At 40.5% G+C, this 24,493-nt stretch overlaps 1 protein-coding gene across 3 annotated transcripts in view; it reads left to right on the top strand.

The window, feature by feature from the left end:
• LOC120949810 (neural cell adhesion molecule 1) overlaps positions 1–24,493 on the top strand; it is a 111,700-nt gene that overhangs the window by 15,735 nt on the left and 71,472 nt on the right. For all 3 annotated transcript variants that reach the window (XM_040367340.2, XM_040367339.2, XM_040367341.2), the window contains exon 3: positions 7,797–9,081. In XM_040367340.2, the coding sequence (XP_040223274.1) occupies positions 9,003–9,081 (79 nt within the window). In that variant the 5' untranslated portion in view covers positions 7,797–9,002. The remainder of the gene's footprint in view (positions 1–7,796; positions 9,082–24,493) is intronic.

The raw sequence follows: 24,493 nt of genomic DNA, 5'->3' as shown, positions 1-24,493 counted from the left end.
TCGTATCTGACATTGCGGCACCCTAGACAGTTCCCTATCCCGCTTATCGGACAACTTTCTTCACAAGTCTTTGAGGCCACTCTTTAGCTATGCACATGCATAAACTTAAACCGATAACTTTACGTAGCGTGCCAATATTGGATCTTGAAAAAAAAAAACTGGATCTTGGATTTTTAGAACGGTAATGATTAAGACTTCGTGCCATAAGCGCTCATGCATCCCCATAACGTTTTACATACCCTAACAAGTTCAACGGGTTCAACAACCTGCACTACATTTTCAGCATCAAAACTAATGTTTTTGTTTTATTTATGCATAAATTCTAAATCAAAAATAAGATTTTTAGGATGCCTTGACCGTTTGTCTTAACCTTTGAACAAAATGTGACTTCCTTACTAGCGTAAAGCCTGTCGTTATAGATTTGTTACAACCGATAGCTTTGACGCGGTCTTCTACCATTCTGTTTTGTTGTCTTATCGATTGATTATGTTCACGTTGTCTTAAGCTCGATGTCTCAAACATGAAACATTATTTTTTGTATGAATCAACCGCAAAAACGGATACTTTAGAAAACTTCTCCACATGGTTGTATCCGAATATGTTTTTAATGTTCATTTGTTTTTGTCTGTTACCTATATTAATTAAGATCTTATGTAAAAAAGCCGACAAAACTGACTGTATAACTTTATTCCTGATACTTTTTATGAAAATCAATAATACCTTCTTCAAAATTATAAATGAAGACCGTCCGATTTTCAGTGGACCGCATACATTTCATACCTATTTTTTATGAGTGATGTTCCTAAATTTTTACAGAAATATGTTTGATTTTTTACAAGTACAGACGTAAAGAATGTCCTCAAAGACGTGTGAAGCAGATAACAAAACTATTATTCCTAAATCGCAATATGCTTTCCAACCAGGATTTTCTACAATTCATCAACTGGACATGCTAAAGAGTGACATAGTTGCTAATAGAAATAAAAAAAAATCAACCGGATTAGTATTACTAGATTCTAGAAAAGGCGTTCGATACGATCTGGCATAATGCTTTAATTTATAAACTTATTCATTTTCAATTTTCAAAACATATTATTCACACTATACATAGTTTTATATCACACAGAAGAAATGAGGTTCATATATTTAACCAATTCTCTGAATCACACACCCCAATAGCAGGAGTTCCACAAGGCAGTGTGCTTTCGCCTATCCTATTTAATATATACCTATCTGATCTACCTAAAATGAAAAACTGTAATCAATATTTGTATGCAGATGATGTTGCAATACATGGTAAAAACGCCAAAACAATAATTAAAACTCTAATTTCAGCTCTTAAAATCTGCTCAAATTACTGTAAAAAGTGGACACTAAAAATTAATGAAAACAAATCAGAAGCTATATTTTTCACCCGTTTCACTAGAGTTAATAAAATTCCAAACAATCTACTCCAAATAGAAAATTCGGATATACCGTGGAAGAATAATATAAAGTATCTGGACCTGACACTGGATAAACGTCTAACTTTCAAACAACACATACCAAACACCACCATAAAGAGTGAAAAATTATTCCATTCTACCTACTGTATCTTAAACAGGAAATAATAACTTAACTTTAAAAACAAAATTATGCTCTTTATTGCTTTGATTAGACTAATTATGATCTATGGCGCTCCAGTCTGGATAAATTGCGCGAAAACACACAAAAAAGACTCCAAATAATTTTAATAAATAACTAAAACAATATTAAATGACCCACCATGGCATTTAGTTCACACAAGCTGTAATATGAGTACAATCGAACAATATCTAACTCAATTGAACTATAGCTATATTAGCAGGAACTTATCGAACTATATCAATCAACTTTTATTATGAACATGAATACAATAACATCCCCCTTCTTCATACTATCCTTCCCTATTGCTGTCTAACATTTGGAATTCTTATTATCAATGAAAAGTTACGATAAGATTAAACAAAAAAGATAATCTGCACAGTATTGGCATAATTCTAAGTTAGGTTACATCTAGAATCTAGAATGTAGTTATCATATTTATTTTTGCTTCTGAGATAGGTTTTTGCTTAACCAAGTTTTCCCACTCAATGCTTCCAAATGCCTCTCAGGTAACTGAAACGTTTAAATCGACCAGCTTACATACAAATTAAGTATTAAGAGGAAAGACGAGATCGAACCCATTACGAATACTCACTTTTTACTGCGTAAAAAGCAAAACTCTTCTTCAAAAATATCTACTACTACTACTACTTCTACTACTACTACTACTACTACTACTACTACTACTACTACTACTACTATTACTACTAAAGACGTGTGAAGAAAGTTGTTCGATTAGCGGTTTAGGGAACTGTCTAGGGTGCCGCAAAATCAGATAAAAGGTTAGGTGAGGTGTCTGACTGTAGGTGGCCGCCACTGTATATTATCATCTTTAACATCTTTAACATGCTGTTTTACCACTGATTTCGCATGATTTTGTTGGAGTGTCTTTTTAAGTATTACCTAAAGACTATCACTTTAATGATTCTTGGTTTCTTTTTGTGTGTTCTTATAATGTATTTTATGTATTTATTTCATAATACAATCAATATTGATCTACTCTATTGTTACAGTCATTCAACTGATTGATTGATTGAACACTCGCAAAACTCACAGCACATAAAAATTTTTGTCTGTTCAGTTATGATTTATCCAGTGCACATATTTGAACAAGTAACCCGTTGTCTAAAATTGCTTGCAAAAAAGTCCCCATGAATACCATTCATTTGAAAACTGTATCAATTATCTAGAAAATGTGTAAAGTTTTAAAACATTCCATCGTATTCCGATCGGATATTTGTTTACTTTGATGTATACATCCGATACATCCGATATAATCACGTATTGTAGGGAATACATTTCAAATCTATTTTTCCAGGAGTACACAATGTCATGAGTAATTAAAAAGGTTTAAGAAAAAAAAGTGGTACACCATTACAATAGTATGTAAGTGTCATTTAGTATTACGAACCCCAAGTAGTTGAAAAACCAATGCGAACAGTTTGTATTACCTTTGCACTTCACGAACAAATTTCCCACCGTATTACATGTATTGATCGTCGCCATCGCCCAAAAGCATAAAATCCGGGGTGGCTTCCTTAATTCGCAAACCACTACATCTCCTTCAAAATAGAACAGCTTCAAACACTGTTCCATTTTCTTTGAGACAGGTCGAGCTACACGACAGGGCGACAGTTCGGTACGGTAATGAAAAGAAAGAAAATCCAACAGCTCTATTCACAAAGTGCACACAGAGCCATATGCACTGGTGCATCCACATATACACTGTTCACATAGCTACCTACATGCATGTGTTCTTTGACAGAAAAAAAAGCCCAGGTTGAATGTATAGCAAATCTCGGAAAAGCTCCCTGCGCTAGCTGCAGCGCCCCGTGACAGCCACAGCACGACTCAATCCGGCACAATGCAATCCTCTCAATGGAAGCACAAATTCTGACATAAATCTTTGGCGTATCCGTTCGCTGTGGCACTTAGAGCGCTTTTTCCTTTTGCGGGTGTTCTTTTTTTGCATTTTGGTTCATATTGCTTCAACTCAATGCTCATCACTGCTCATCGTCAAGCGACTGACGTTGCAGCTGGGCACGACGGTGAGCAGCAATGAGGATGTGCAGCTTTTGCCGAACCGCAGGACACAATCCGGCGTCGGTACACCCTTCGCCGCCAGATAGCAATGATTCGCTCGCTACATGTTGCACCGCGTATTTGTTTTTATTTTGAAATGCACGTTGTTAGCGACGTACGGCATTGTGCTCATTTTTGTACAGGTCCCTCTACCCTCACGGCAGCGTGCGCGCCGAGTGGCCGCAAGGCGAAACCGCGGAATTTTCTGTCCCCATCAGCCATCGGCGTCGCTGCTGCTGCTGCTCGGCTTTCAATAGCGAACGTTTCATTAAACCGGGACCAGCACGGTTCGCAACCGGTGTGTTTTCGCCGATGATGCTTGAGAAGACTTGGTAGATGGAGGTCTTGTTATCACGTTAAGCCTTTCATATGGTCGATGGCAGTGCGCAGAACGTGAAAGAGGAAACACACCTGCATCACAGCGGCCGGTGCGAGCTTACCTTCATTCGACATCGACGATGACAAAACGATGCTTCGAGGTGCTTTGCTGGAGATGATGTAGAGTTGCAACAAGCAGAGAGACAAAAAAGTAGCACAGCACCTTAATGCATCAAAATCTGCAACATTCATCTATCGAGTAGGTTTGTGCGTGGATGGCGTGTGTTCTCGTTTGGGTGTCCTGTGTTTTTCAACCCATTCCTGCTCACAAGATTTGATTCCTTGCCACCACCGTCCCGCTGTGCGCTAGTTTCACATTTCGACCAACCCGTTCAAGCTGGTTTGGTGGCTCCGCGCTCCCAGTTTCGGCTTCGGATGGTGGTCAAAGTTTTTGGCTTTCTTGCGCAACCGCCACCAGCCACCACACTCGTTAAGATTGGTTCCCGGGCGCAACCAATAGCCCGCAACCCGCGCACATTGGCCACAAGCTTTGATGGCTGGAAATGAAATGGCAACCGCCACCATAGTTGAGTTGCGTTTTAATCAACGATTTGCTTCAGAAAAGCTTCCAGTCGTTTGCGACGACTCTTGGCTCGACGGTAAAACGCACACAAACATTAACACACAAGCTTGTATTCCAGGAACTGGCATGGCAAGAGGGAGATCTGTCGTCCGTGAACGGCACTAAACTGAACCGTTTTTCCGATGATGCAGCTGGGTTTTAGCAGCACGCGCGACATCACTTCCGCTGGGATACGCTACGATGATTTCGATTTCGGTTCGATGTTTGTCATGTTTGACGGTCAGTATGCGGCGGTGTCGTTTTTTTTCTTCTTTCTCTTCTTTCACTTCACTATGCAAAACGGTCTCGCGGGCAACAATTCGTTTGATTGAAATCTAAGGCCGGAATCGAAAACCACAAATCCTTCATCGCAATGTATTTGGCTGCAATGCGAGCTTTTCGCTCCCTCTAGTTCTGCCTCTGTGTATGCCTTGCTTGTATTTCAGTATCCATTATCGGGTGGTGATTGTGGTTGTTCGTAATTGAATCTAATCATTTATGACAGTTTGTGGTGCTTCGAGGGACTGATGTCATATTATTGAGACATCTGTGCAGTTTTCATTCCACCCCAAGACCGTTGGTGAATGAAAAGTCGGTATACTAAACAGTTTAATTTATCTGAAATACTCATACCATCATTATTGTGTAACAAATGATTGAAATTGAAATGAAAATTAACAAATGACAATTTCAAAATGAAATTATTTAACTCATGCTTTTAACAATGTATGCTGTTTATTAGTCAAACTTTATCCATATCCGATGTTTCAAAAGATTTTTGAAATTGAAAAAAGGTCTATTATTTGTTAAACACTATGTTTTCAAAAATGCTCTGTTTTTATAATTCGAATATATTTAAACTAACTGACACTTAAAAACGGACGTTATGTCTTTTCTATTTTGATTATTTGTCAGGTTTTTTATTCACTTTTAAGGTATGTTTCAAATTCGGAAAAAAAATATTACGCATTTTGTTGTTTGTATAGCTGCTAACTAGTTTCTGAGTTTTTGAACATGATGAAGATAACTCTCAAACAACCCAGGAATCACTGGTTTTCCTTGTACGAAGATTGCTACAAAAATATTACTTTTTATTTCAAAACAATGCAAAGAAAGAGAGAGAGAGAGAGAAAAATAAGAACATCCACCACGTTGGTGTGCATGAAAAATGGCAGATAAAAGAGCCAAATATTGCAATGGACGAGCTTAGCGATCATTTGTGCGAAGAGTATAGGTGGGCTAGGGAAAGGAAGTACAAACAAAACGCGAGTTTCCTTACCTCGGTACGTGAGGGTGCATTGTGCGCTGGCCACCACTGTTTGTCGATGTGCTTCCCGCGGGATAACAAACGGGTGGCAAAGCGGCGGAGGTGTAGAAAATGAAGCAGCACAGCAACAAAAAGCCGAAAACAACATTCACTCCATGTTGCCTACTAATCGCGTGCTTCGCTGGGCCCATGGACGCTGGTTGGTATTTCGTTTGTGATTGAGTTGGTGTTTATTGTTATTCACCCACTATGGAGAGGATGCCTCGGATACGAGTAAAAAAAAAAAAAACAAAACAAAACGCAAAAAGTCCAGGCTTGTGGGTGGGCAGGTAAACTGTAATTTTTGCACCATTCAGTACAATGCCACAATGGAGCGGCACACGGCATGTTTGCCTGGTGGTGTTATATTTTTCACACCAATCGCTGCTTAGCCAACGAGCTAGGGAGTGTTGCGCGATTTGTAATCATTACCATTATTACCGATTGCGGAAACGTACCTTTTGTGACGCTTAACACGATAGTTATTTATCCGGCCAGGCATGGTTTACTTAATCGTAAAATGGTTCCCGTTTTTGGTACGCTCTTTGTTTGCCGTGTACCATGGGGGCGTTTGCTAAAAAAGGTTATAAAAGCAGCGAATGGCGATGCAGCGTTAGGATCAGGACACTTTACGTGGTCGTGTCGTGGTTTGCGTGTTGGTTTGAATGAAGTTTCAACTCGTGAAAATGGTTTTGTTTGAATGGTGAAATAGATTAACCCACGCTTGACATTGTTACAATTTGTTGGATTGGAACGAGAATCACATTCCCCTTCGTTGTAATGCTTCTACCCACCAACAGTTTTTCATTTATTTTTTGTGCTGCATTTTTAAATAATAAATTATCATCGTTATTTTAGTGTAAAATAATTGAACAAACCTTTTTAGTGCGATTTACAATGTCATGGGTTAATTTAACTGCTATTTGAAATTTATTTTAGGAGTTAATTATTAAACATAATTTAAACCAAAAGCGATTTGATAAAAGCTTGTAAAAATTTGGTGAGCAAAATTTTATGATTTGTTACTAGTTTTTTATGAATAAAATTTGGATCTTTAGGATAGAATACTGATAAGTTTATAAGTCCAAATAAATGTCAACAGTTACTGCCTAATCACGGAACTCGAATGAAAAGTCGAACGTAAAGTTAAACAGAAAATTGAACATTTTGACCATACAGACTTAATATTTTTATTTTTTTGCTGGTTGGATTGGGAAACATTTTCTAAAGGCGAACAAACTTTTATTGATTCCAAATGAATGGTGTTGTTCCAATATTTTGCCTTTCGAGTCGTAGCCAGCTGTTCCATTTGACTGGTGTTCGAGTCCCATAATCAAGCTGATAGTGTTTTAAATATTATCGTGGGCTACCGTAATTGTTTTGCGTCCAAAACATGGACGAGTTGACCGCATGCCCGTCATGGGTTCAAGACTCGAATGGACCGAGCCTTCATACTGACTTCATACTGACTATCCTGCTATGGGTAAATCAATAAGATACTAATATCCAAGACCTCTAGTGGTTCAAGCAGGCCTTGCTCTAGTGGTTCAGACCGGGTGTTGTGCCAAAGAAGAAGAAGGTATATCGTGAAGCTATCAGTATGTATCCTTTAGTTTGCTTTACATTTTAAATTATGTTCATAGTCCTAATTTTTTTTTACATGTGATTTATATATTTTTGTTAAAACATGCATTAAATCCCTTATTTTTGTGCATAATTTTATTTGTGTGCATAATTAGTTACCCGCCTTGATAGACAAAGCTTTTACCCAACAAAATAAATTATAACACTTGTTTAAATGAAAATATAGAATCTCATTAAGTATAACTGTTTTCTCACTTACAGATTATGGTGCTTCAACATGCGACGACATTTAATCATTGAATATTGCATTAGCTTACCATTGAAAGACGTAATGAAAAGCATCATGTTCAACGCAGTTCGCAGAAATACAGCGACCCTAGTAATGCTAGTAACAGCATTGCATACAACAGCAATAAAATGGAATGGAAATGGAGTTGAAGGTTAACGTTAAATCTGAAAAATAATATTCTTAACAGAAATCTCGAGTGATTGAAAGTAACGTTTAAAAAAAGTCTGTTTTGCATTTGTTACTTGAAAACGTTTGAACATATAAGAGCTAATCAACTTCACAATAGACTTCTGTGACTAAGCAACAGAAATGGTTGTGACAAAACAGGCTGATCATACTCGTGCCATCAGGCACCGTTGGCAAGCTGGCGAAGAGTGATTTGAAAATCGTGTGAATGTCTACCAAAGTGTGCTGGCTGATGAGAAAGTTTGGTTCGATTCAGTGAGTTTAAGCAAAGTTCAGTGCATTCGACGTGGAGGATGGAAGAGAGTGTGTTTTTTTCATCGAAAACTTTCACTACGACAAAAAGTATCACACAGTACCATGCTACTTCCGGGCTGTTCAAACCTTGCCGTATTGGTGAATTGAAGTGTGCAGGGCACTTTTTGCGCGCGGCTATTTTAGGTTATTTTTTTTATAGGTTTGCCTTTCTTTTGAAGTGATGTGTAATGTTACGGGTGCTTCTTGGTGTTGCAAGAAAGCAGCGGAAGGTTGAGCCGGTGATACCGCTTCGGTTCAAAGTTATAAATTAGCTTCCATCCGGGCAAGTTGATCGATGAATTTGTGGCACAGCAGTGGAGCTTTTGCTAGAGAGTAAGCACCCGGTTACAACAGCTGCAGCATCGAAATTACGTTTCATGTGCGACGGGGTGTCTGCAAAAGAGCGCAGAGCGAGTGCAAAAGAGAGTCTGGCAAGATTGTCGACAAACGGGGAGAAAACATTTCCTAAAAGCATTTTGAGGTACAACTTTTATGCGGCAGGTAACGAATGCTGGAGTTCAAACAGCTGTGACGTAACGGCACCATCTGCTTTAGATAAGCAGCCTCAGCAACACAAGTTGCAGCAGTCACAAAAAAGAATTCACCCCGCACACTCACACGGCATGGTTTGCACAGTTCCGAGTGCAGGACAAAGTTGAGGCAAAAGGAAACGAAAATAAACTTATACGGTTGTCATTATGGAGTCCTCAGCGTTGCTTCAGTTAGGTGGACTGTTGCTATTGTTCATCGTCCAGTACACTGCAAGTGTAAAAGATGGTAAGTAGTTATAATTAAGCATTAGTAAATAATTATGCTGACCAAAAACAAAAACCACACAATTTTAATCTTTGAATCTGTTGGAAAACCCATACCCATGCCAATGTTTGTCATGAGCGAATATTTTCATCTATTATGAATGTTTTAATGTTTGTATGTATGTAGCTATATATGGATGTAAATGAATGAGTTGTTCATTACATACATTATCAACGGCAAAGCAGCTCCATTGAGATTAGTGACTTATGGAAGCCTTGAGATAAAAGTACTGAAAATAATTATCTGTATTAATGCGGTAGTGTTTAAAAGCTAAACCGTAGTACTAGAGATATGCGCAAGTATCATAATTCACGTACACATATATGTATGCTAAACGATATGAATTATGTAATGTTCTGGCACGGTACAGCGAGTACTCGAATAGTAAAGTGAAGGCATCATGCACTGTACACTCTACAGAAAGAATGATTTAAGCCTGACCTTCAAGGTTGTAAATAACATACACCAGGCGTCTCCATAATCCTTGTTAACCTTAGTATAATGTACTAGGCGTCTCCATTATCAATATTAAACCTTAGTAAAATTCATTAAGCGTTTCCATAATTTAAAGCAGATCCGGATTATTAATTTGCATTGTATACTGTTACTCATATCGCTTAGTGGTTCAATACTAAGCATGGATTATTGATACTTGTAGGGAGATTTTATGTGATTAGACAAAATAAGAAGAACTGGTCATCGTTATTTTACATACTAGCTGGCCCGACAAACTAAATCATTCCAAAAAAACTAAAATATTCCATTATTGCTTTGTTACTTGGGATTGTTGTATCGTGCCCGTATCCCCTCAGGATCCGATCATCGAGTGTAAACCGCCAGGCACATCACACCAAGTGTCAAAGTGCCGTATACAACACAATAACAATCCTGCTCTTTGTATGGGAGTTAGAAAATCATTATTAAATTAAGTTTAGTGTAACATCTGGACGATTTTTTAATCTTAAAATCTATTCTCATACCACCATAAGGTGTGTGCGAAGTTTCGTTGAAAATGATCCAGCCGTTTCGGAGGTTGCTCGCAACAAACACCGTGACACGAGATTTTTATATATATATAGATATAACCATATCTTTATTTCACCGTTGGACAGCCACTACAAGTGTGGCACCTTTGATGAAAGCTTGTTGGTTTTTGCACGATGAAGAAGCCTGCAAACGTTGAATCAAACTGTTTTTTTCTTATTATGTAATATTTTCCATTCATTTTTTGAAGATTAAAAAAAACATAATTTAAAACTGAGAAAATGGTGTCATGAATTACGAGATTTAATATGTTATGTGAACAGGAAAAAACTGTTTGCATTAGCTGTTTTAGTGATAAGAAAAAATACCAGATGTTCATCATTTTCACCTAGTTCAAAAGGGATGAGCATTTTATTGCAATACCGAAATTTTGACGATTATGCAGCAGAACTTATTTTCTTATTTCGTGCTGTTTTAGCGAGATCTTAGAAATGTGGCCACGAATCTACTATATTTTGATTGCTGCGTATAAGCAACCATGAATTTAATCCTACTAGTATCAGAAGTTACAAAACTAAACGATAAAATCACTTATAATAATTTTTGATTGAGTTGAAACAAAATAAAAAATAATAATTTTGACCAAACGCATCCCATAATATGCAGTTTTCTTAAACGTGACACTGTAGAACTTTCTGTTTACTTGATGTTAAAATGAAAATTCCTTTAAACTACAAACAGATGAAATTTATCAGCTAAATCTATGCGCCCGTACCAAAAATTGAACGCGTAAAAGATTGAGAATGTGATAAATAAGTTACTGTCAATATGTCACGATGAGGAAATGCACAATGAGAGAAAGAGAGAGAAGGCTGATATTATTACCAAACCGAACTGCTCTGCCGGAAGCCAAGCTAGCGTGGAGGCCAAAATGAATGGTAAATTATGACGAAGCGCCTTTATAAAAATGGCTTCCGTTTTGGTCCATTGCTTTATTAATTTATGGCTACGGTGGATGAACTTTTGTAGCCCGCTCAAGAATGGCGAGCCATAGCCCACCCAAGCCTCGGCACTCACGAGTGGTAGTGGGAGGGATTGTAGAGGGAGCCAAAGTAGTAATTTCATGGATTTAACTGGTGTGTCAGTGTGCTCGTTGAATGTTCGCAGGGTGACAGCAGACAGCAGCCCTGGAATGCCGTTGACTTGAGCCGCGCTTCTTCGCGTGCGCTCAAATCGATCGACCGAAGAGGAAGAAACGACGCAATGAAGCACCCTCGAAAATACAGTCCAAATGGTGGGTACATAAAATTGTAACGATAACAATTTGGGCTCGACTTATTTCGATTATAGGGCATCGTTGCAGCAGTCGTGCCATCGCGCCGAGTTCCATCGGGTGGGAGGATATGGATCACGACCTCTTGTCAGTGGCGTGATTTCCCTGAGCTTAGCGGGTGCATGTAGGGGGTGTATGGTTGATGATGATGGAAAATCAAATGGCTGGTCGCCCGTTAAATTTCAAGCAAGCAGTTGTCGGAGGAATTGCTTCGACGAAGAAGTTTCGTTGGGAATGGAAACGGCAAGCGGGTGAGTGTCGCAAATTTGGCAACATTTCGTGGTTTATGGTACATCAAGCGGAGTGATATTTGAAAACGTGAGCCTGAGGCTACCAGAGGGAGAGTAATTGAGATGGAAAGCGTATATCATGTTTAGGTTATGCTATGGCAAGCCTCACAAATGGAACGTACAATAAAAACAGACATAAGAAATCCATGTTACAAACATGCAAGCAAACATTGCATGGTTTGTTAGGCAAGGATAAAATCAACCTTCACCATCTAGTTTCAGACGATGCCTTTCATTCACATCGCAAAGCAATCCTTTACGTACCTTCTGCTCATGACATCTACCACGAATTGCTTTCAATTTACTTTATAATTCCACGAATCCGACGTCGGTTGTACTTTTCTAAATCAACTGTAAACGATTGATTTGACGTAACTCAAACAGTTCATGGAGTTTCGTCGGGCCTTACGACGATGTAAAGTAGACTAGTGCTGGTGCTCTTGTTGCCAACGTGCTTAGTAATTTATTGGACAGGCTTTTGCTCATCCGGATTAAAAGCACGCAGTTGACGCATTCGTTCGATATGAAGTTCCATCGTTTTCTATCAAATTTGCCTCATACAGTGCTCCTAACGGCACTGAAACTGCTAGAAAATGTCAAACCGAAATCTTCTTCACGTGTCGAGCGTTTCGGTAGCCGAGCGTATGATCCAGCTTCGGAACCATCCAGCTTGCATCCAGCGATAGCAGAGAACCATTTTGCCACACATGCATGTTTTATCATAAATCAATTTATTTGTATGAAAAGTTTTAATCTCATAATCTGATGATGGATGGAGCTAGTCTTGTCCTTCGTGTGTGTGTGCGCGCATGTGTGTTTGTGTGTATCCGTACTTGTGCCGGAGACATTACAAACCAATCCCTCTTTACTAGCGCTGCTAGTAAAAGAGGCAAGATTATTGATGCATTTCCAAGCAGACTAAGTGGTTTCCATCTCCACTCCCAAAGCTACTGGATTTCGTTTCGCAAAGGCCAAGTGAGGCCTTCGAAGAAGTAGTGCCACACGAGAGCGGGTTGAAATATTACATCGAAGCCAAACATCCTTCAAAGTGGAATCGGAACCGCAACAAAGGGCAAAACTATTTTCCCATCCCAGGACATAGGAATAGGAGGGACTTATACGCTCCTGAGCCTGCTGCTTCTCGTATCGATTTTGTGGCAATAACAATCCCATAGCATCAAGGATAAGGCGTCCGGATGGTGCGAGTTTGCTGACACCATTGAACTAACTTCCTTTTGATAGAATTTACGATTTCCTTCCAGTACAGCCGGCGCTCTGTGTTGTTTTTTTTTGGTTGCTGTTTTAGAGCAAAGCTGTGTTAAATTTCCGAGCAAACATGCAATTCCAGAAGGTGTCAAATTCATTTAAAATAGATGGTAGAAGAATGCCGTGCTTTGATATTTGATGAACCCATTTACCATGGTACTTTTAGTGTTTTTGGTGCGTGTCGAGATATCTTCAATGAATTGAGACACACTTCAGAAATGGACTCGTAGTGGTGAATTTATTGCATGCATGATTGTTGACCATGGAAATAGTTTCACCTTTGGTAGAAGGATGGAGTTTATCAGATTCTCTAAGTCTCGGGATATGGTGTAACATTGGGCGTTGGTTGTATGCTGAATAGTTAATTTTCTTGTAATGTTGCTTTATCCATGGTTTGATTCATGTCGTCATGTTGGAGTGCTTTCTCATGTAATTAGTTTTGGTCTTGAGTGCGTAGTGATGTACTTATTGTTTAGCTTGGTTTCGGGCAACGCACGGTTTGGTTGAGAGTTTCAAACACTACACGGATAGTCGAACAACGAGTTAAATTTAACTTAAAAAATAAGTATTGACTATTGCGCTAAACAACAATTTATCCAATCGATAAACTGAAATATTGTGATTGTAAGTAGTTTTACTGTCACTGGCATACATATCGAAAGAGCCAACTTTTCCAAATGTGTATAGGGTTACTACACTACTCACACTCGTACAAAGTAGAGCTCACCACATGCCCGTAGATGTGAAGCAAGTAATTGAAAGTGGACTGATTGTTCGGTACGACATGCTGTATGCAATTCATTCCTGCCAGACACATATTGATTATACGAATTCATTTACGTGCAATTTGCATTTCTTTTGTCCAGACGCTCCCCAGCTCACCGACACTCATTCAATTTAGTTCGGTGTTTTGATGCCGCTTGCCGCTTGGAATGCTGTCGACTGCATTTATCGGTACGCTTGAATGGGTGCATGTGTACTTCTATGTAGCTGGGAAGAGAAAGAGATTGTTAGGTTTATATAAAAAAATACGAACAACAATGACGGCGAAGGACGATAGTGTTTGAATTGTGGTACACATTGCAAGGGTGTTTTATAACACGTCTGTGTATGAAAAGGAGCAGCTAGGAACTGAAAAAGTCCTTATTGTTACATAGATAAATGTTGAAAAAATTAAGTTGGAAAAATATTCATGTTGTACATATATTTTTCATATTGCACATAAATAAAATAATCTTTATTTTATCATTATATCTTGAAAGTGAAAATAATTTAAACAAATGTTCATTAAACAAAAAAAATACTATACCATCATCTATTCTTGATAGATTAGGCATAAAACATAGCTTTGCAGCAAAGTAAAAATCAGACTGATTTACTAACTTATTCAGAATTTGTTACGACCGTCGCAGCATCATAAACTGTTCACACAATTTAAGTCCGTAATGTGTCAAAACACAGGCCAAAGTATGTTCGTTAACCAATCTTGTTCCACTGCCGCCGCCACTAAAATTCATTCTTAAGCATAAAACATCGCTATCGAGCGAACCGCAAGGAAAGTTATACGCTTATTTATTCAGTTTATGCTGTTTCTGATTTGATTGTGTCTGTGTCGTGTCCCGCACTTCCGAGGCTCGCTTCTATCCCGGCCAAAGATGTGTGATTTAGTGTGGAGCTTAATGAAGGCAAAAGGAAAACTTTTCGCTCCGCCTCAGCCCAAGCCCGATCCCGATACTGTCAAAACTGCGTGCGCCAAACCCAACTGACCGTTTCCCGTCAGTTCGTCCTCCGTTTTAATCAGTGAAAGTTCGAGGGGTACCGAAAAGCAAATGGAACAAGCGAAGGAGTTGACTAGGCGGCAAACAGTCGTTGCGGTGGATCTTTCCTGTCTAGATTTGCTGTTGTTCAATTCAATTCCGTCACTTCATCCAGGCCCGTCATTCGTACCGCGCCACCAGCGCCGCTCGCTGACAGTTGGCTTAGTCAAACATTCGTTTTAATCTGCAATTAGCTTCACTTTCGGCAACCGACGACTCCATGTCGGCCGGAGCAGGCTGGGAACGTTTACGAGGAGCAGCACTGGTGTGCTTCATGTTTGTGCAGGAAGTGGTACAGGAAGCGAAATCGGAAGCCTTTGGTTTCCGTAGAGAAACTTTGTGCAGCAACCCAAACCGTCTGCGGGCGGATGAGGATTCGGGCGCGAGAAAATGATGGTACCCAACAAACCATCATTGTGGAAGTGAAAATTGGTACTTTTAAAGAATGCTGAAGTGTGAAAATGCTATACTTCTTTCCCTATCCCGTATCAGCACATTCTGTTGCAAAATGTATGTACACAATGTCGAGGTAAGACAGCATTGCTTCAAAAATTTACATAATTGGGAAGTAATGCAGTTGAATGATGTATTTATTCTGGAAAAACTTTCTTTACAATGCTAAATTAACTACCAATTGTTAGCATTTTAGAGCAGAGCCGTAGTATCTATAATCAGCAACTGTATCATTTGTATATAACATGCCGATAGTAAGCCAAATCTCGAATGGATGCAATCAACAAATTAATAACCAAATCCAAAGAGTCTTATGCTGACCTACTCTGACCACAACTATTCACCAATAGCATTTATTTGAAAACAAATTTTTCGTTACATATTTCAAGGTTCTAAATGTCGTGGAACATTGTTTCGGACAATACTTACCTTCAATCTTAGCTTTAGCCAACAAAAATATCTGAATCGAAAAACAGAGGCTAAAACTGACCGTACCTAATGAATGACGCTTAATTTGTCCCGGAAGCTTCTACAAATACCATCGTAGGTAGTAGTTTTCACCGTGCTGATTTAATTAGAAGCCGCCCCGTTTCGTACTGCTTCGATCCAATCCAGTTTGGTTCTATCAGGCATTTCGCCACCACCGACGTACCCGGATCGCGCCGGACGAGCATTAAACCGCAGGCAATTAGGGCAAACTTTTCGTCGCATATCTCGCGTCGACAGTGTCGGTCCGGGCGATGGCGATCCGCCCGTTGGTCCGGGGAAGATCATTCATCTTTGCCCCGGCGCGACTTTCTCGGCTCGGTGTAATCCATCATGGGGCGCTCTTGCCTCCACTAACCCACGAGCCGAGCAGTGCGGGAGTGTCAAACGTTGCGTTGACGGACATACCCAATCTCACCGCTGAGCGCCGGCAAACGAGGAACCTCATTACGTTAATTACACCCGAAGAACTGTTACCGGTCCGGTGGTGTGGGGGTTTTGGCCGACCATTCCAGCGACGTACCGGACACGGGTACGTTGAAATGTTCATCACCATCAATCATATTTCGTAATTCTGTCACAAGCTCCAACACTCTGCCCGGACCACTACCAGCGGTGACACGCGCACGCACGCACGCACGCACTCCCCGTACCTTTACTGTCAGTGAAATCAGGCCAGGTCAGAGTCGCGATCGCTTGTTGCGTCTATCAGCAAAAAGTGACACACAGCGAGACAAGGAAAGGTAAAGGCGACACAGCAACAGGAAATGCCAAAACAAAATCCCATCGGTTTCGGACATCGTACTTGCAACGGGATCCTGGCCAACGCCGAAACCTTCGTCAAAAGTCATCTGACATTATCTTGTTGGGGCGTAGGTATGAGATCGAAACGATAGCGACCTCCTTGGTGCAGTTGGACGGGGAACACGGAAACACAGACACATTTGCATAGGGAAAAGTTTGCCTGTATATTGTACACCCCCAATTGTACGTCGCGGTCGTAGCAGAGCAGCAAAAATCGGACACAATTGCTAGCCATTTCTTCAGAGGGGGAAGACATTTGAGAACGACTTTACTCCCCCGAGAGCTGGACGATGGCGTAACGACCATTTATGTACCTTCTCTACTCAACAACAAAAAAAGGTCTCTCTTTCGCTGTCATAAAGCATCACACAACTAGCAGAGAAAGAAAAAGCACATCAACCATCAACCGGAACCCGGCCCGTTTGCCATAAACATTGTTCAAAAACCCAGGGTCTTATCACGAAAACTCTCCAACAGTTGAGGGACGAAGCTTGAGGTTGGACGAGCCAAATTTATGCACTCAAGTCTTGCCTCCCAGTTGAACGAGCTTTCGGGAGCTGGAAAATTTGAAAAATTCAACCCCCATTTCCTGCCTGCAGCCCATCCCAATTGGCATACCTTTTTTAACGAGCCTTCTCCGAGGGCTGACCAACCATTTCCGCTCGGCCCGACCTCCGGGGCCCAGAGAGCCATTTGCCAAGGGGCTCACAATTATACGGCATAATAAACTAAACAATGCTATGCAAATTTCTACAAATTCAATTAAAACAACGGCTTCATAATGCATGAAGTGAGAGGAGGACTAGGAGGGAAACGAGAGTGTCCCTTCATGTTGCCAGAGTGACGAAGGACGAGCTGGACACAAAGGGAAAGTAGCTATCATTCCCGGCCGAGGCTTCCGCCCGCTTCTTCGGGACGCTCTCTGTCCGCTCTCCTTGTAGCAAGAGTCGAATGTTGCTACGAGACAGCATCTCGTTTTGCAACTACACCCAGTCCAAGAGTTTGCCGCTGGGATGAAGTGTTCCAGTGCCGAGTGTGCTCTGATCAAACTTCTGGCCCTGGACCGGTGCCGGCTCGATACGGTTGCTGTTGTTTGCAGTCTGCAAAACGTTCTCTCGCCCGAGAGCAAATGCAGAGGAAAAAAAGATTTAAATATTTTAGCATAACATTTGAATACACAAACGTTTGCACCATCGAACATGAGCGTCGGTGTCCAATCGTGCCCGCTTGGGGTCCCCCGGCGTAGGTGCCGCTCCCTCGTCTGGGCTGAGGAGGAAGATGTTAAGCTTCCTAAATTTGTTTCCAGCAAGATTGGAATCGGGAGGTCAGGGCTGCCCCTCGTCATCTACAGTGACTTGCGCACAGATCAGCTTTACCGGGCCAACCGGGACCAGCCGGCTAGACGAGTTGCATTGGAATCATTGTTCCACAATGCCGCCCGCTAGGGAAAGTGCGCTCGCTGTGCAGAAGTGAGCCTGCGATTCACTTTTCGACACTTTGCCACGCTGCACCGAGAACCGTGCGCTGTTGCCGCTCGGAGTGCATCCGAAAATAGTAATAATGTATTCGTTATTCAGGGCGGAAAATGTTCTGCTCATACACCCGGCGGCTCTCCAGCACCCCGAGGTTTTGGCCCAGTTTGTGCCCAATGTTTTTGTGCCAGAGTGCGCTGGGGATGGAGGCTTGCGCCGACAGCACGACACAACACTGCGGTCGGTTTGCAATGGAGCTGGTGCGGTGATGCATAATCCTGTAGCGGGGAGGAAAAGACGTATGGCTTCACGGGATCGCTCGCACGGAGGGTCGTGTTCCTTTTGCACAAAACGATTCCAAAAACAAGGGGGCCCCGGCGTCGACTGCCAGAAGATACGCCTGCAACCAATCCTGTCAACTTCCTGACAATTTCCCATTTCCGGTGGGTAACCGCTCAGGACCTCGGCTTTTCAAATGGCATCGGCCCAGCGCAACCAGGGCACCCGAATGGGGACGGCAAATGCTCGGCTCGGCGCTGCTGAAAATGGTTCGTTCCTTCTCGCATATTCTCCACGATTGCATTATGAAAGCAATAGTTTAGTTTCAATTTCCATTTCACAGACGTAAGTGTACGGCTGGGAGCGATTCTGACGAGAAAGTGTACTGCACGTTCCGGACGTATTGATTTGAACTAATACGGAGCATACACACACAGCCTCATAAACACACCCAGTGAACTATAAAGTGGCCTTTCAAACAAGTCGTGATTGAATGCTTTTATATTTCCTGTGTGACTTTGCAGTAAGTCAAAGGAATGAGAAGTTAATGTCAACACAAAGTTATCTATGTTTCTGCTTAATTTCATTCCAATCTCCACGTTTACCCAGAAACCCCTTGTGATAGCATATCGATTCTCAAGAATGGGCTTGCATCTTATTTTATAAACAGGTGGTCTGATTGTTTGTAATTAAATTCTGATAACGTTGCAACAAAGAAGAACGGTCGTCTATTTTTCCAGATCAATGGCCAAATTATATCACTATTTACACATACAAACAAATGGAAGAAGTCCAGAAAGTCCTTCGGAGAAAGAAAACATGCTCCTGTCCACATTCCGTAACATCGCTCAGGTTTCCATTGCTAAGAATTCCGGGTATGATGTTTTGGTGGACTGCAGGATGTGTTCTGGTTAGGTCTTCTCGGAATGCAAAATATTTATTGTAAGCATTTTGAACATAGCTCAACAAAACTCTCGAAATCGACGTCTTTTAGTATGATTGGCATTACAAGTATGCTGCAATTAGTAAGAATCGAAGGGTAGAGTACATTATTGAAAGTGTGCTGAAAACCAGTCGTGTTTATTTGTGATTGTATCAGAACAGAAACACAAATTGATATACCAAATCGTTCGTCCAATCCACTAGTTTAAATATGAATAAAGCAATAAGAAATATATCATTTGAATGAATTATAAGGATAAGGGAATATGGCACTTAAAAGACTAAATAAGACTTATAATTCTGATATCTAAAGAAAAAAACTGACATCCAAAGCTATAAAACACTGAGACTGAAAACACTGAACACTATATAATCCCCAAACGGATAAAACGCGTGTGAATTTAAGAATCGAATTTAATCCAAAAGAACACAACTCAAATGAACTTCAGAAACTGTGAAACAGGGCCGATTATTTGAGTTCAAATCGAAACATGAATATGAGAAGGCTAAATATGTCATAGGAATTAAGCTAAGGAGTTTGTATACTACCTCATATCCTTTAAGATGGTTTAAGACTGTCTGGGATGAGCAAAAACCTCGAAAACGAGGAGATAATTGATATGATCAAACCTCGAAACGAAGTACCTGGTAATTGTATTACAATGTTAGGTCGATATGAAAATACGTCTTTTAAATACCAGAAATAGAATACAGTGGAACCCCTCACAACCTTCATCTCTTATAACGAGTTTTTCGCGTAGCGAGCAAATCTAAATGCTCTACAAATACCCTTCTTAACGAGTAAAACCTCGCATAACGAGCAATTTTACTTTTATTTCCGACATGAAATCGTGATCATTTCGAGAGTTTCAATACTAAAAATCGTTAAATATCATTCTATTTCTAAAAGAGGCAGATTTAAGTATGGAGAAAAAGTGTAAGGCAGGTGACACATTAACACGCACTGCCAGTCCAAAACTCATAAAGTCATAAAAAAATCTAAAAAAACCGGGGTGGGCCATGGTCACTTCAGAGAGTTTTACTGCGCTTATCGACAGGCGGAGTAAATGACGTATTGTCACAAGTTTAATTGCTTCATTTTCTTCCTTCTTATTTTACAATATTGGAGGCTCTGGTCGGCTTCGGTCGTGTGTTTCACATATGTGAGGTGTATCTACTTGCTGATAAAGGCGAGAATTTTGATATTAATAATTGATCAATGCATTATTGTTGCCATTTGGAGGTATTTGGAGGTATGGTTGTGATGCATATAGTCTCTATATACTTACACTTTACTTGGTTTGGAACCAATTTTTTCACTTTTCATACAAATTGTATGACAAAGAGCCTCCCGCTTAACGATAATCTTCTTCTTCTTCTTCTTTGGCTCAAAAACCGTTGTCGGTCAAGGCCTGCCTTGTACCACTACTTGTGGGGTTGGCTTTAAGTTACTTATGGATAACTCCCCCCCCCATAGCAGGATACTCAGTCCTACGTGTGGCGGCACGGTCCATTTGGGGCTTGAACCCATGATGGACATGTTGTTAAGTCGTACGAGTTGACGACTGTACTATGAGACCGGCCGACGACCGGCATAACGATAATATATTTAATAAATTGCATGAACACACCTGAATCAAGATATCTAACGAGAAAGGAAGAAAGTAAAGCAAAAGAAAGGAGTATACGGAAAATAGTGATCCAGCCCATACGACTGCAGTAGCAGAACGTGAATTGACCATATACATATATGGTCAACATCTCAAAAATCATCTTTTTGTATGATTATTTTAATATAAATGGACCTCAACAACCTGATAGCAAGTCATTATTGTGGTCTGAATTCATTCTTTCATGTCTGTTATTTTAACATTTCAAAGTGTACTAAAAATGTAGCAACATGTTAGGAGTTTAAGTTAGGATAAACTTAAGGATTAATATTTAGACAAAATTTGGTTGTAGTTTTGTTTAACTCATATATTAACTCTTTTTTTTATTCTTCTCTAATTGAATCTTGAAAAAAGTACTAAATATTGTTTCAATGAAAAATTATTACTGTTTTAAACAAACCAAAACACCCAAACTACTTCAACTCAAAGTCCAAAGGACTAAAAGTGCTGAAAAGGTAAGATAATCAAAAAAACAATTTCTTTGGATAACGATAAAACATAGCTTCTATGCAGAAGCGATGACGATTTACAGCCGGGAGCAAATACAAAATTCTTGTTTTTTCTTCTCTTACGCAGTCGACCGATAATGCCTTCTTCGGATTCTACTCTTTGTCTTTTAAAATTTCTCGGACAAACTGAATCAGGTTACGGGAAGAGTTTAAAAGGAAAAAGTCAAATGAAGAATTTTCATTCCCTATTACTCGGGTGTCGAGCAAAAAAAACAATATTTAGGTAGATAACGGTTTTGCATGGCTGAAGTCCTGTTTTTCGTCCTTCTCACCCTTTCCCTACCCGTAAAGTAAACAAACCGGACAGCTTGCACCTCCGACTCGCGTTCAGCATCATCACCACCATCTTTCCTCATTGGATACAGGATGGCCAGAAAGAAAAGCAGAACGCCTAAGCATCACACACACAAACACATACATACACACTAACACGGAATTTTACTGTCCCTAGCTTCCTTGCCTATCCGGATTTCGAGGTAACATTATACACATCGATGGTCTTTACTTTGTTCTTCCATTATGCTGCTCTTTCGGGGCAACCGACCATACCGTTGGGACAATCTTTTTCACTGCCTTTCGTTTGCTTTGCACTGAAGCGTAGCGTCGACAGGGCGAGGCCGTACTGTGCGTTGAACGAGGTAGCAGATGGGGTCGGGTGGTTTTTCTGTGGCGACGTGAGAACGTGAGGTTGGGGAAGATGAAGAAAAACAGGAAAAATTCCCAAAAGACGCCAACGGCGGTGAAGGGTGCCATCGAGCCGAAAAGCCGAACCTGCGATGCGCTGGGTGGTAGGATGGTAGGTCGTTCGGAACATTTTGATAACTCAGCCCCACGGATGGAGACGCCCGGTAGCCCGTGAAGAAAAGTTTGAAGAACATGCCGGCCTGACCGAGAAATGGGCACCAAATGAGCTCCTTGCCAACTCGGCTCGGATCGTTTACAAAAAAAACAAGAAGAAAAGAAGAATTTTGAAGAGCGCAGAGATGAAAATGCGTCGCCATTAACTGGCGGAAAACAAGAAAAGCATCGAGCATATTTTCGGTGGGAAATTGGGTCTCGCGTTTCCAAGCTTCAAGGAAAGGCATCGATAGAGCAAGGGAAGATGAGAAGAGAAAAGCTGCAGAGCGGGTGCGAAAGAAAACATCATAACTGTGAGCTGGAAACTGAGCTGCGAGTCTTTGAAGACATAGGAGTGATGGAGTTTTCGTGCTCTCATTGTGGAAGGTCTTAACTTACCGTAGAAGATCGGTAACTAGATGATAGACTTTCCTAGAATAACGCTTGAAAGCACCGCAAACACTGTAGATGTGGTACATAGACAGAACGCGTTTGTAATGTTTGGAGCATCTAGAGGTAATCGATAATAGTGTGAATTCAATCTATTAAAGTGTTTGTGATCGAAACAGGGGCATCAAAAACAAGAATGATAAAGATGACTGAAATGAAAAGCAATGTTTCCTTAGAAAAGGAGTACATCAATCATTGTTTCGTTTGTCAAGCAGTATATTGAAAAGCAGTACTCAAGTTATTTCGATCGTTGTTAATGATGCTTTGTGCAGATGTTCCTTGTATATGAGTATTGGATGTTTCATACCACGCAGCACCCTTTTAAATAATTCATGATTTTTGAAATTATGACATAGCACAAACTTTATAAAACGAACGACTCCTATTACCGATTATTAAATCTGGAGTTTCTTGTTATCTCATCAGAACTCAGATGATAAACGTAAGATAAATCACAGCGTAAAACAAGTTGCAATCATGCCATCATTTGTTATATCATGGTTTGAATTGATTGAAACTGAAATTATCAACAAACAAACAATTGTAGTCAAGAAAATGAACTCCAACGTGAACTTTTCAAAACAAATGAACACACGAAATTCATCAACTCGTCGTCGAGATGACTCGATTATAAGAATAGAATACGCCTCAATAACTGGCTTCGTTAGTTCTCGTAATAGGTATGAAAAGGTTGCATTAACTTGCAATTGACAAACATTTAGAAGGGTCAAACTCAATAAATTGAGCAAATAACAATCTAAAATTCTACTATGACATTCTGGAAAAGCAAAACGATATTGGATTCAGAGCAATGAGGCTGGTGGAAATGTTTTTCGGTATGTGGTTTAATCGGATGACCTGGCAAATTTTTATATGGACAGATAGTATCGGACGACGAAATTGTTGCCATTTTTTATCAGCCCAGGACTCATTTTTTATCATTTTTACATTTTTGATTAATACAATGTTATAGTTGCGTACTTATGGTTATCGTGCATTTTGATGCTAAATACACTTCATTGGTTAACTTATTAAAAAACAAACTTTAATTTGTACGTTTCTTTGATTGCTTTAAATCTACAGACAATGCACAACATTGTCAATCTCATTCAACCAAAGCAATACAATCCGATGGTTCGTGGCGATGCCACATCGATGCGAGCAGTGAACTGCTCAACCCGCACCATTTCTTACGGACGCAAAATGGATTAGCATAACTGAGGCTTAGCCGACGGTTCCAATGAAACAAATCGCTTGAGTTGTTTTATACCATTATCATACTTAGCGCACTCCCATTTGTCTAACCGTCGCTGAGCGTCGGCACAGGTTTCGCTGCTCATCCCCGATACATAGCAACCTTTGAACCGAATCCATTTCCTAAGTCCACGCATCGTCGCGGTGGGTAGGCGGGCGAGGAAGGCCCAGAAGTTTGGTGCTTCCCGCAGGGCGCACTCTGAAATTCATCATAATTGGATTACTCTAATCGAGTTTAAATTAACGACCTGCGTTGCCGCTGTGAAGCACGGGCCAAGTCAGATTTAATTATGGCTACGTGAGCAAAAGGAATAAAATGAAACCGAGGCGACAAAAGTACGAACAAATTCGGGCGAAAGAAGCCCCGTCAGCCGCCAGCAACCGAGGGCGTTGGTGGTCACTGCTTCTTGGGACAAAAATCGAGAAAATTGCTTTATAACGACCTTCACCCTCAGTGTGGTAAGTCTAGTGCGATACGGTGCAGCGGGTGGGAGCTTAACAGGGAGACGTTCGGGCAGAAACGAACG

This window comes from Anopheles coluzzii, chromosome 2 (assembly GCF_943734685.1).
Source record: "Anopheles coluzzii chromosome 2, AcolN3, whole genome shotgun sequence".
Taxonomy (NCBI): Eukaryota; Metazoa; Arthropoda; class Insecta; order Diptera; family Culicidae; genus Anopheles; species Anopheles coluzzii.
The sequence above is the reverse complement of the archived record's forward strand: the minus strand, read 5'-3'. Positions and strand labels throughout refer to the sequence as shown.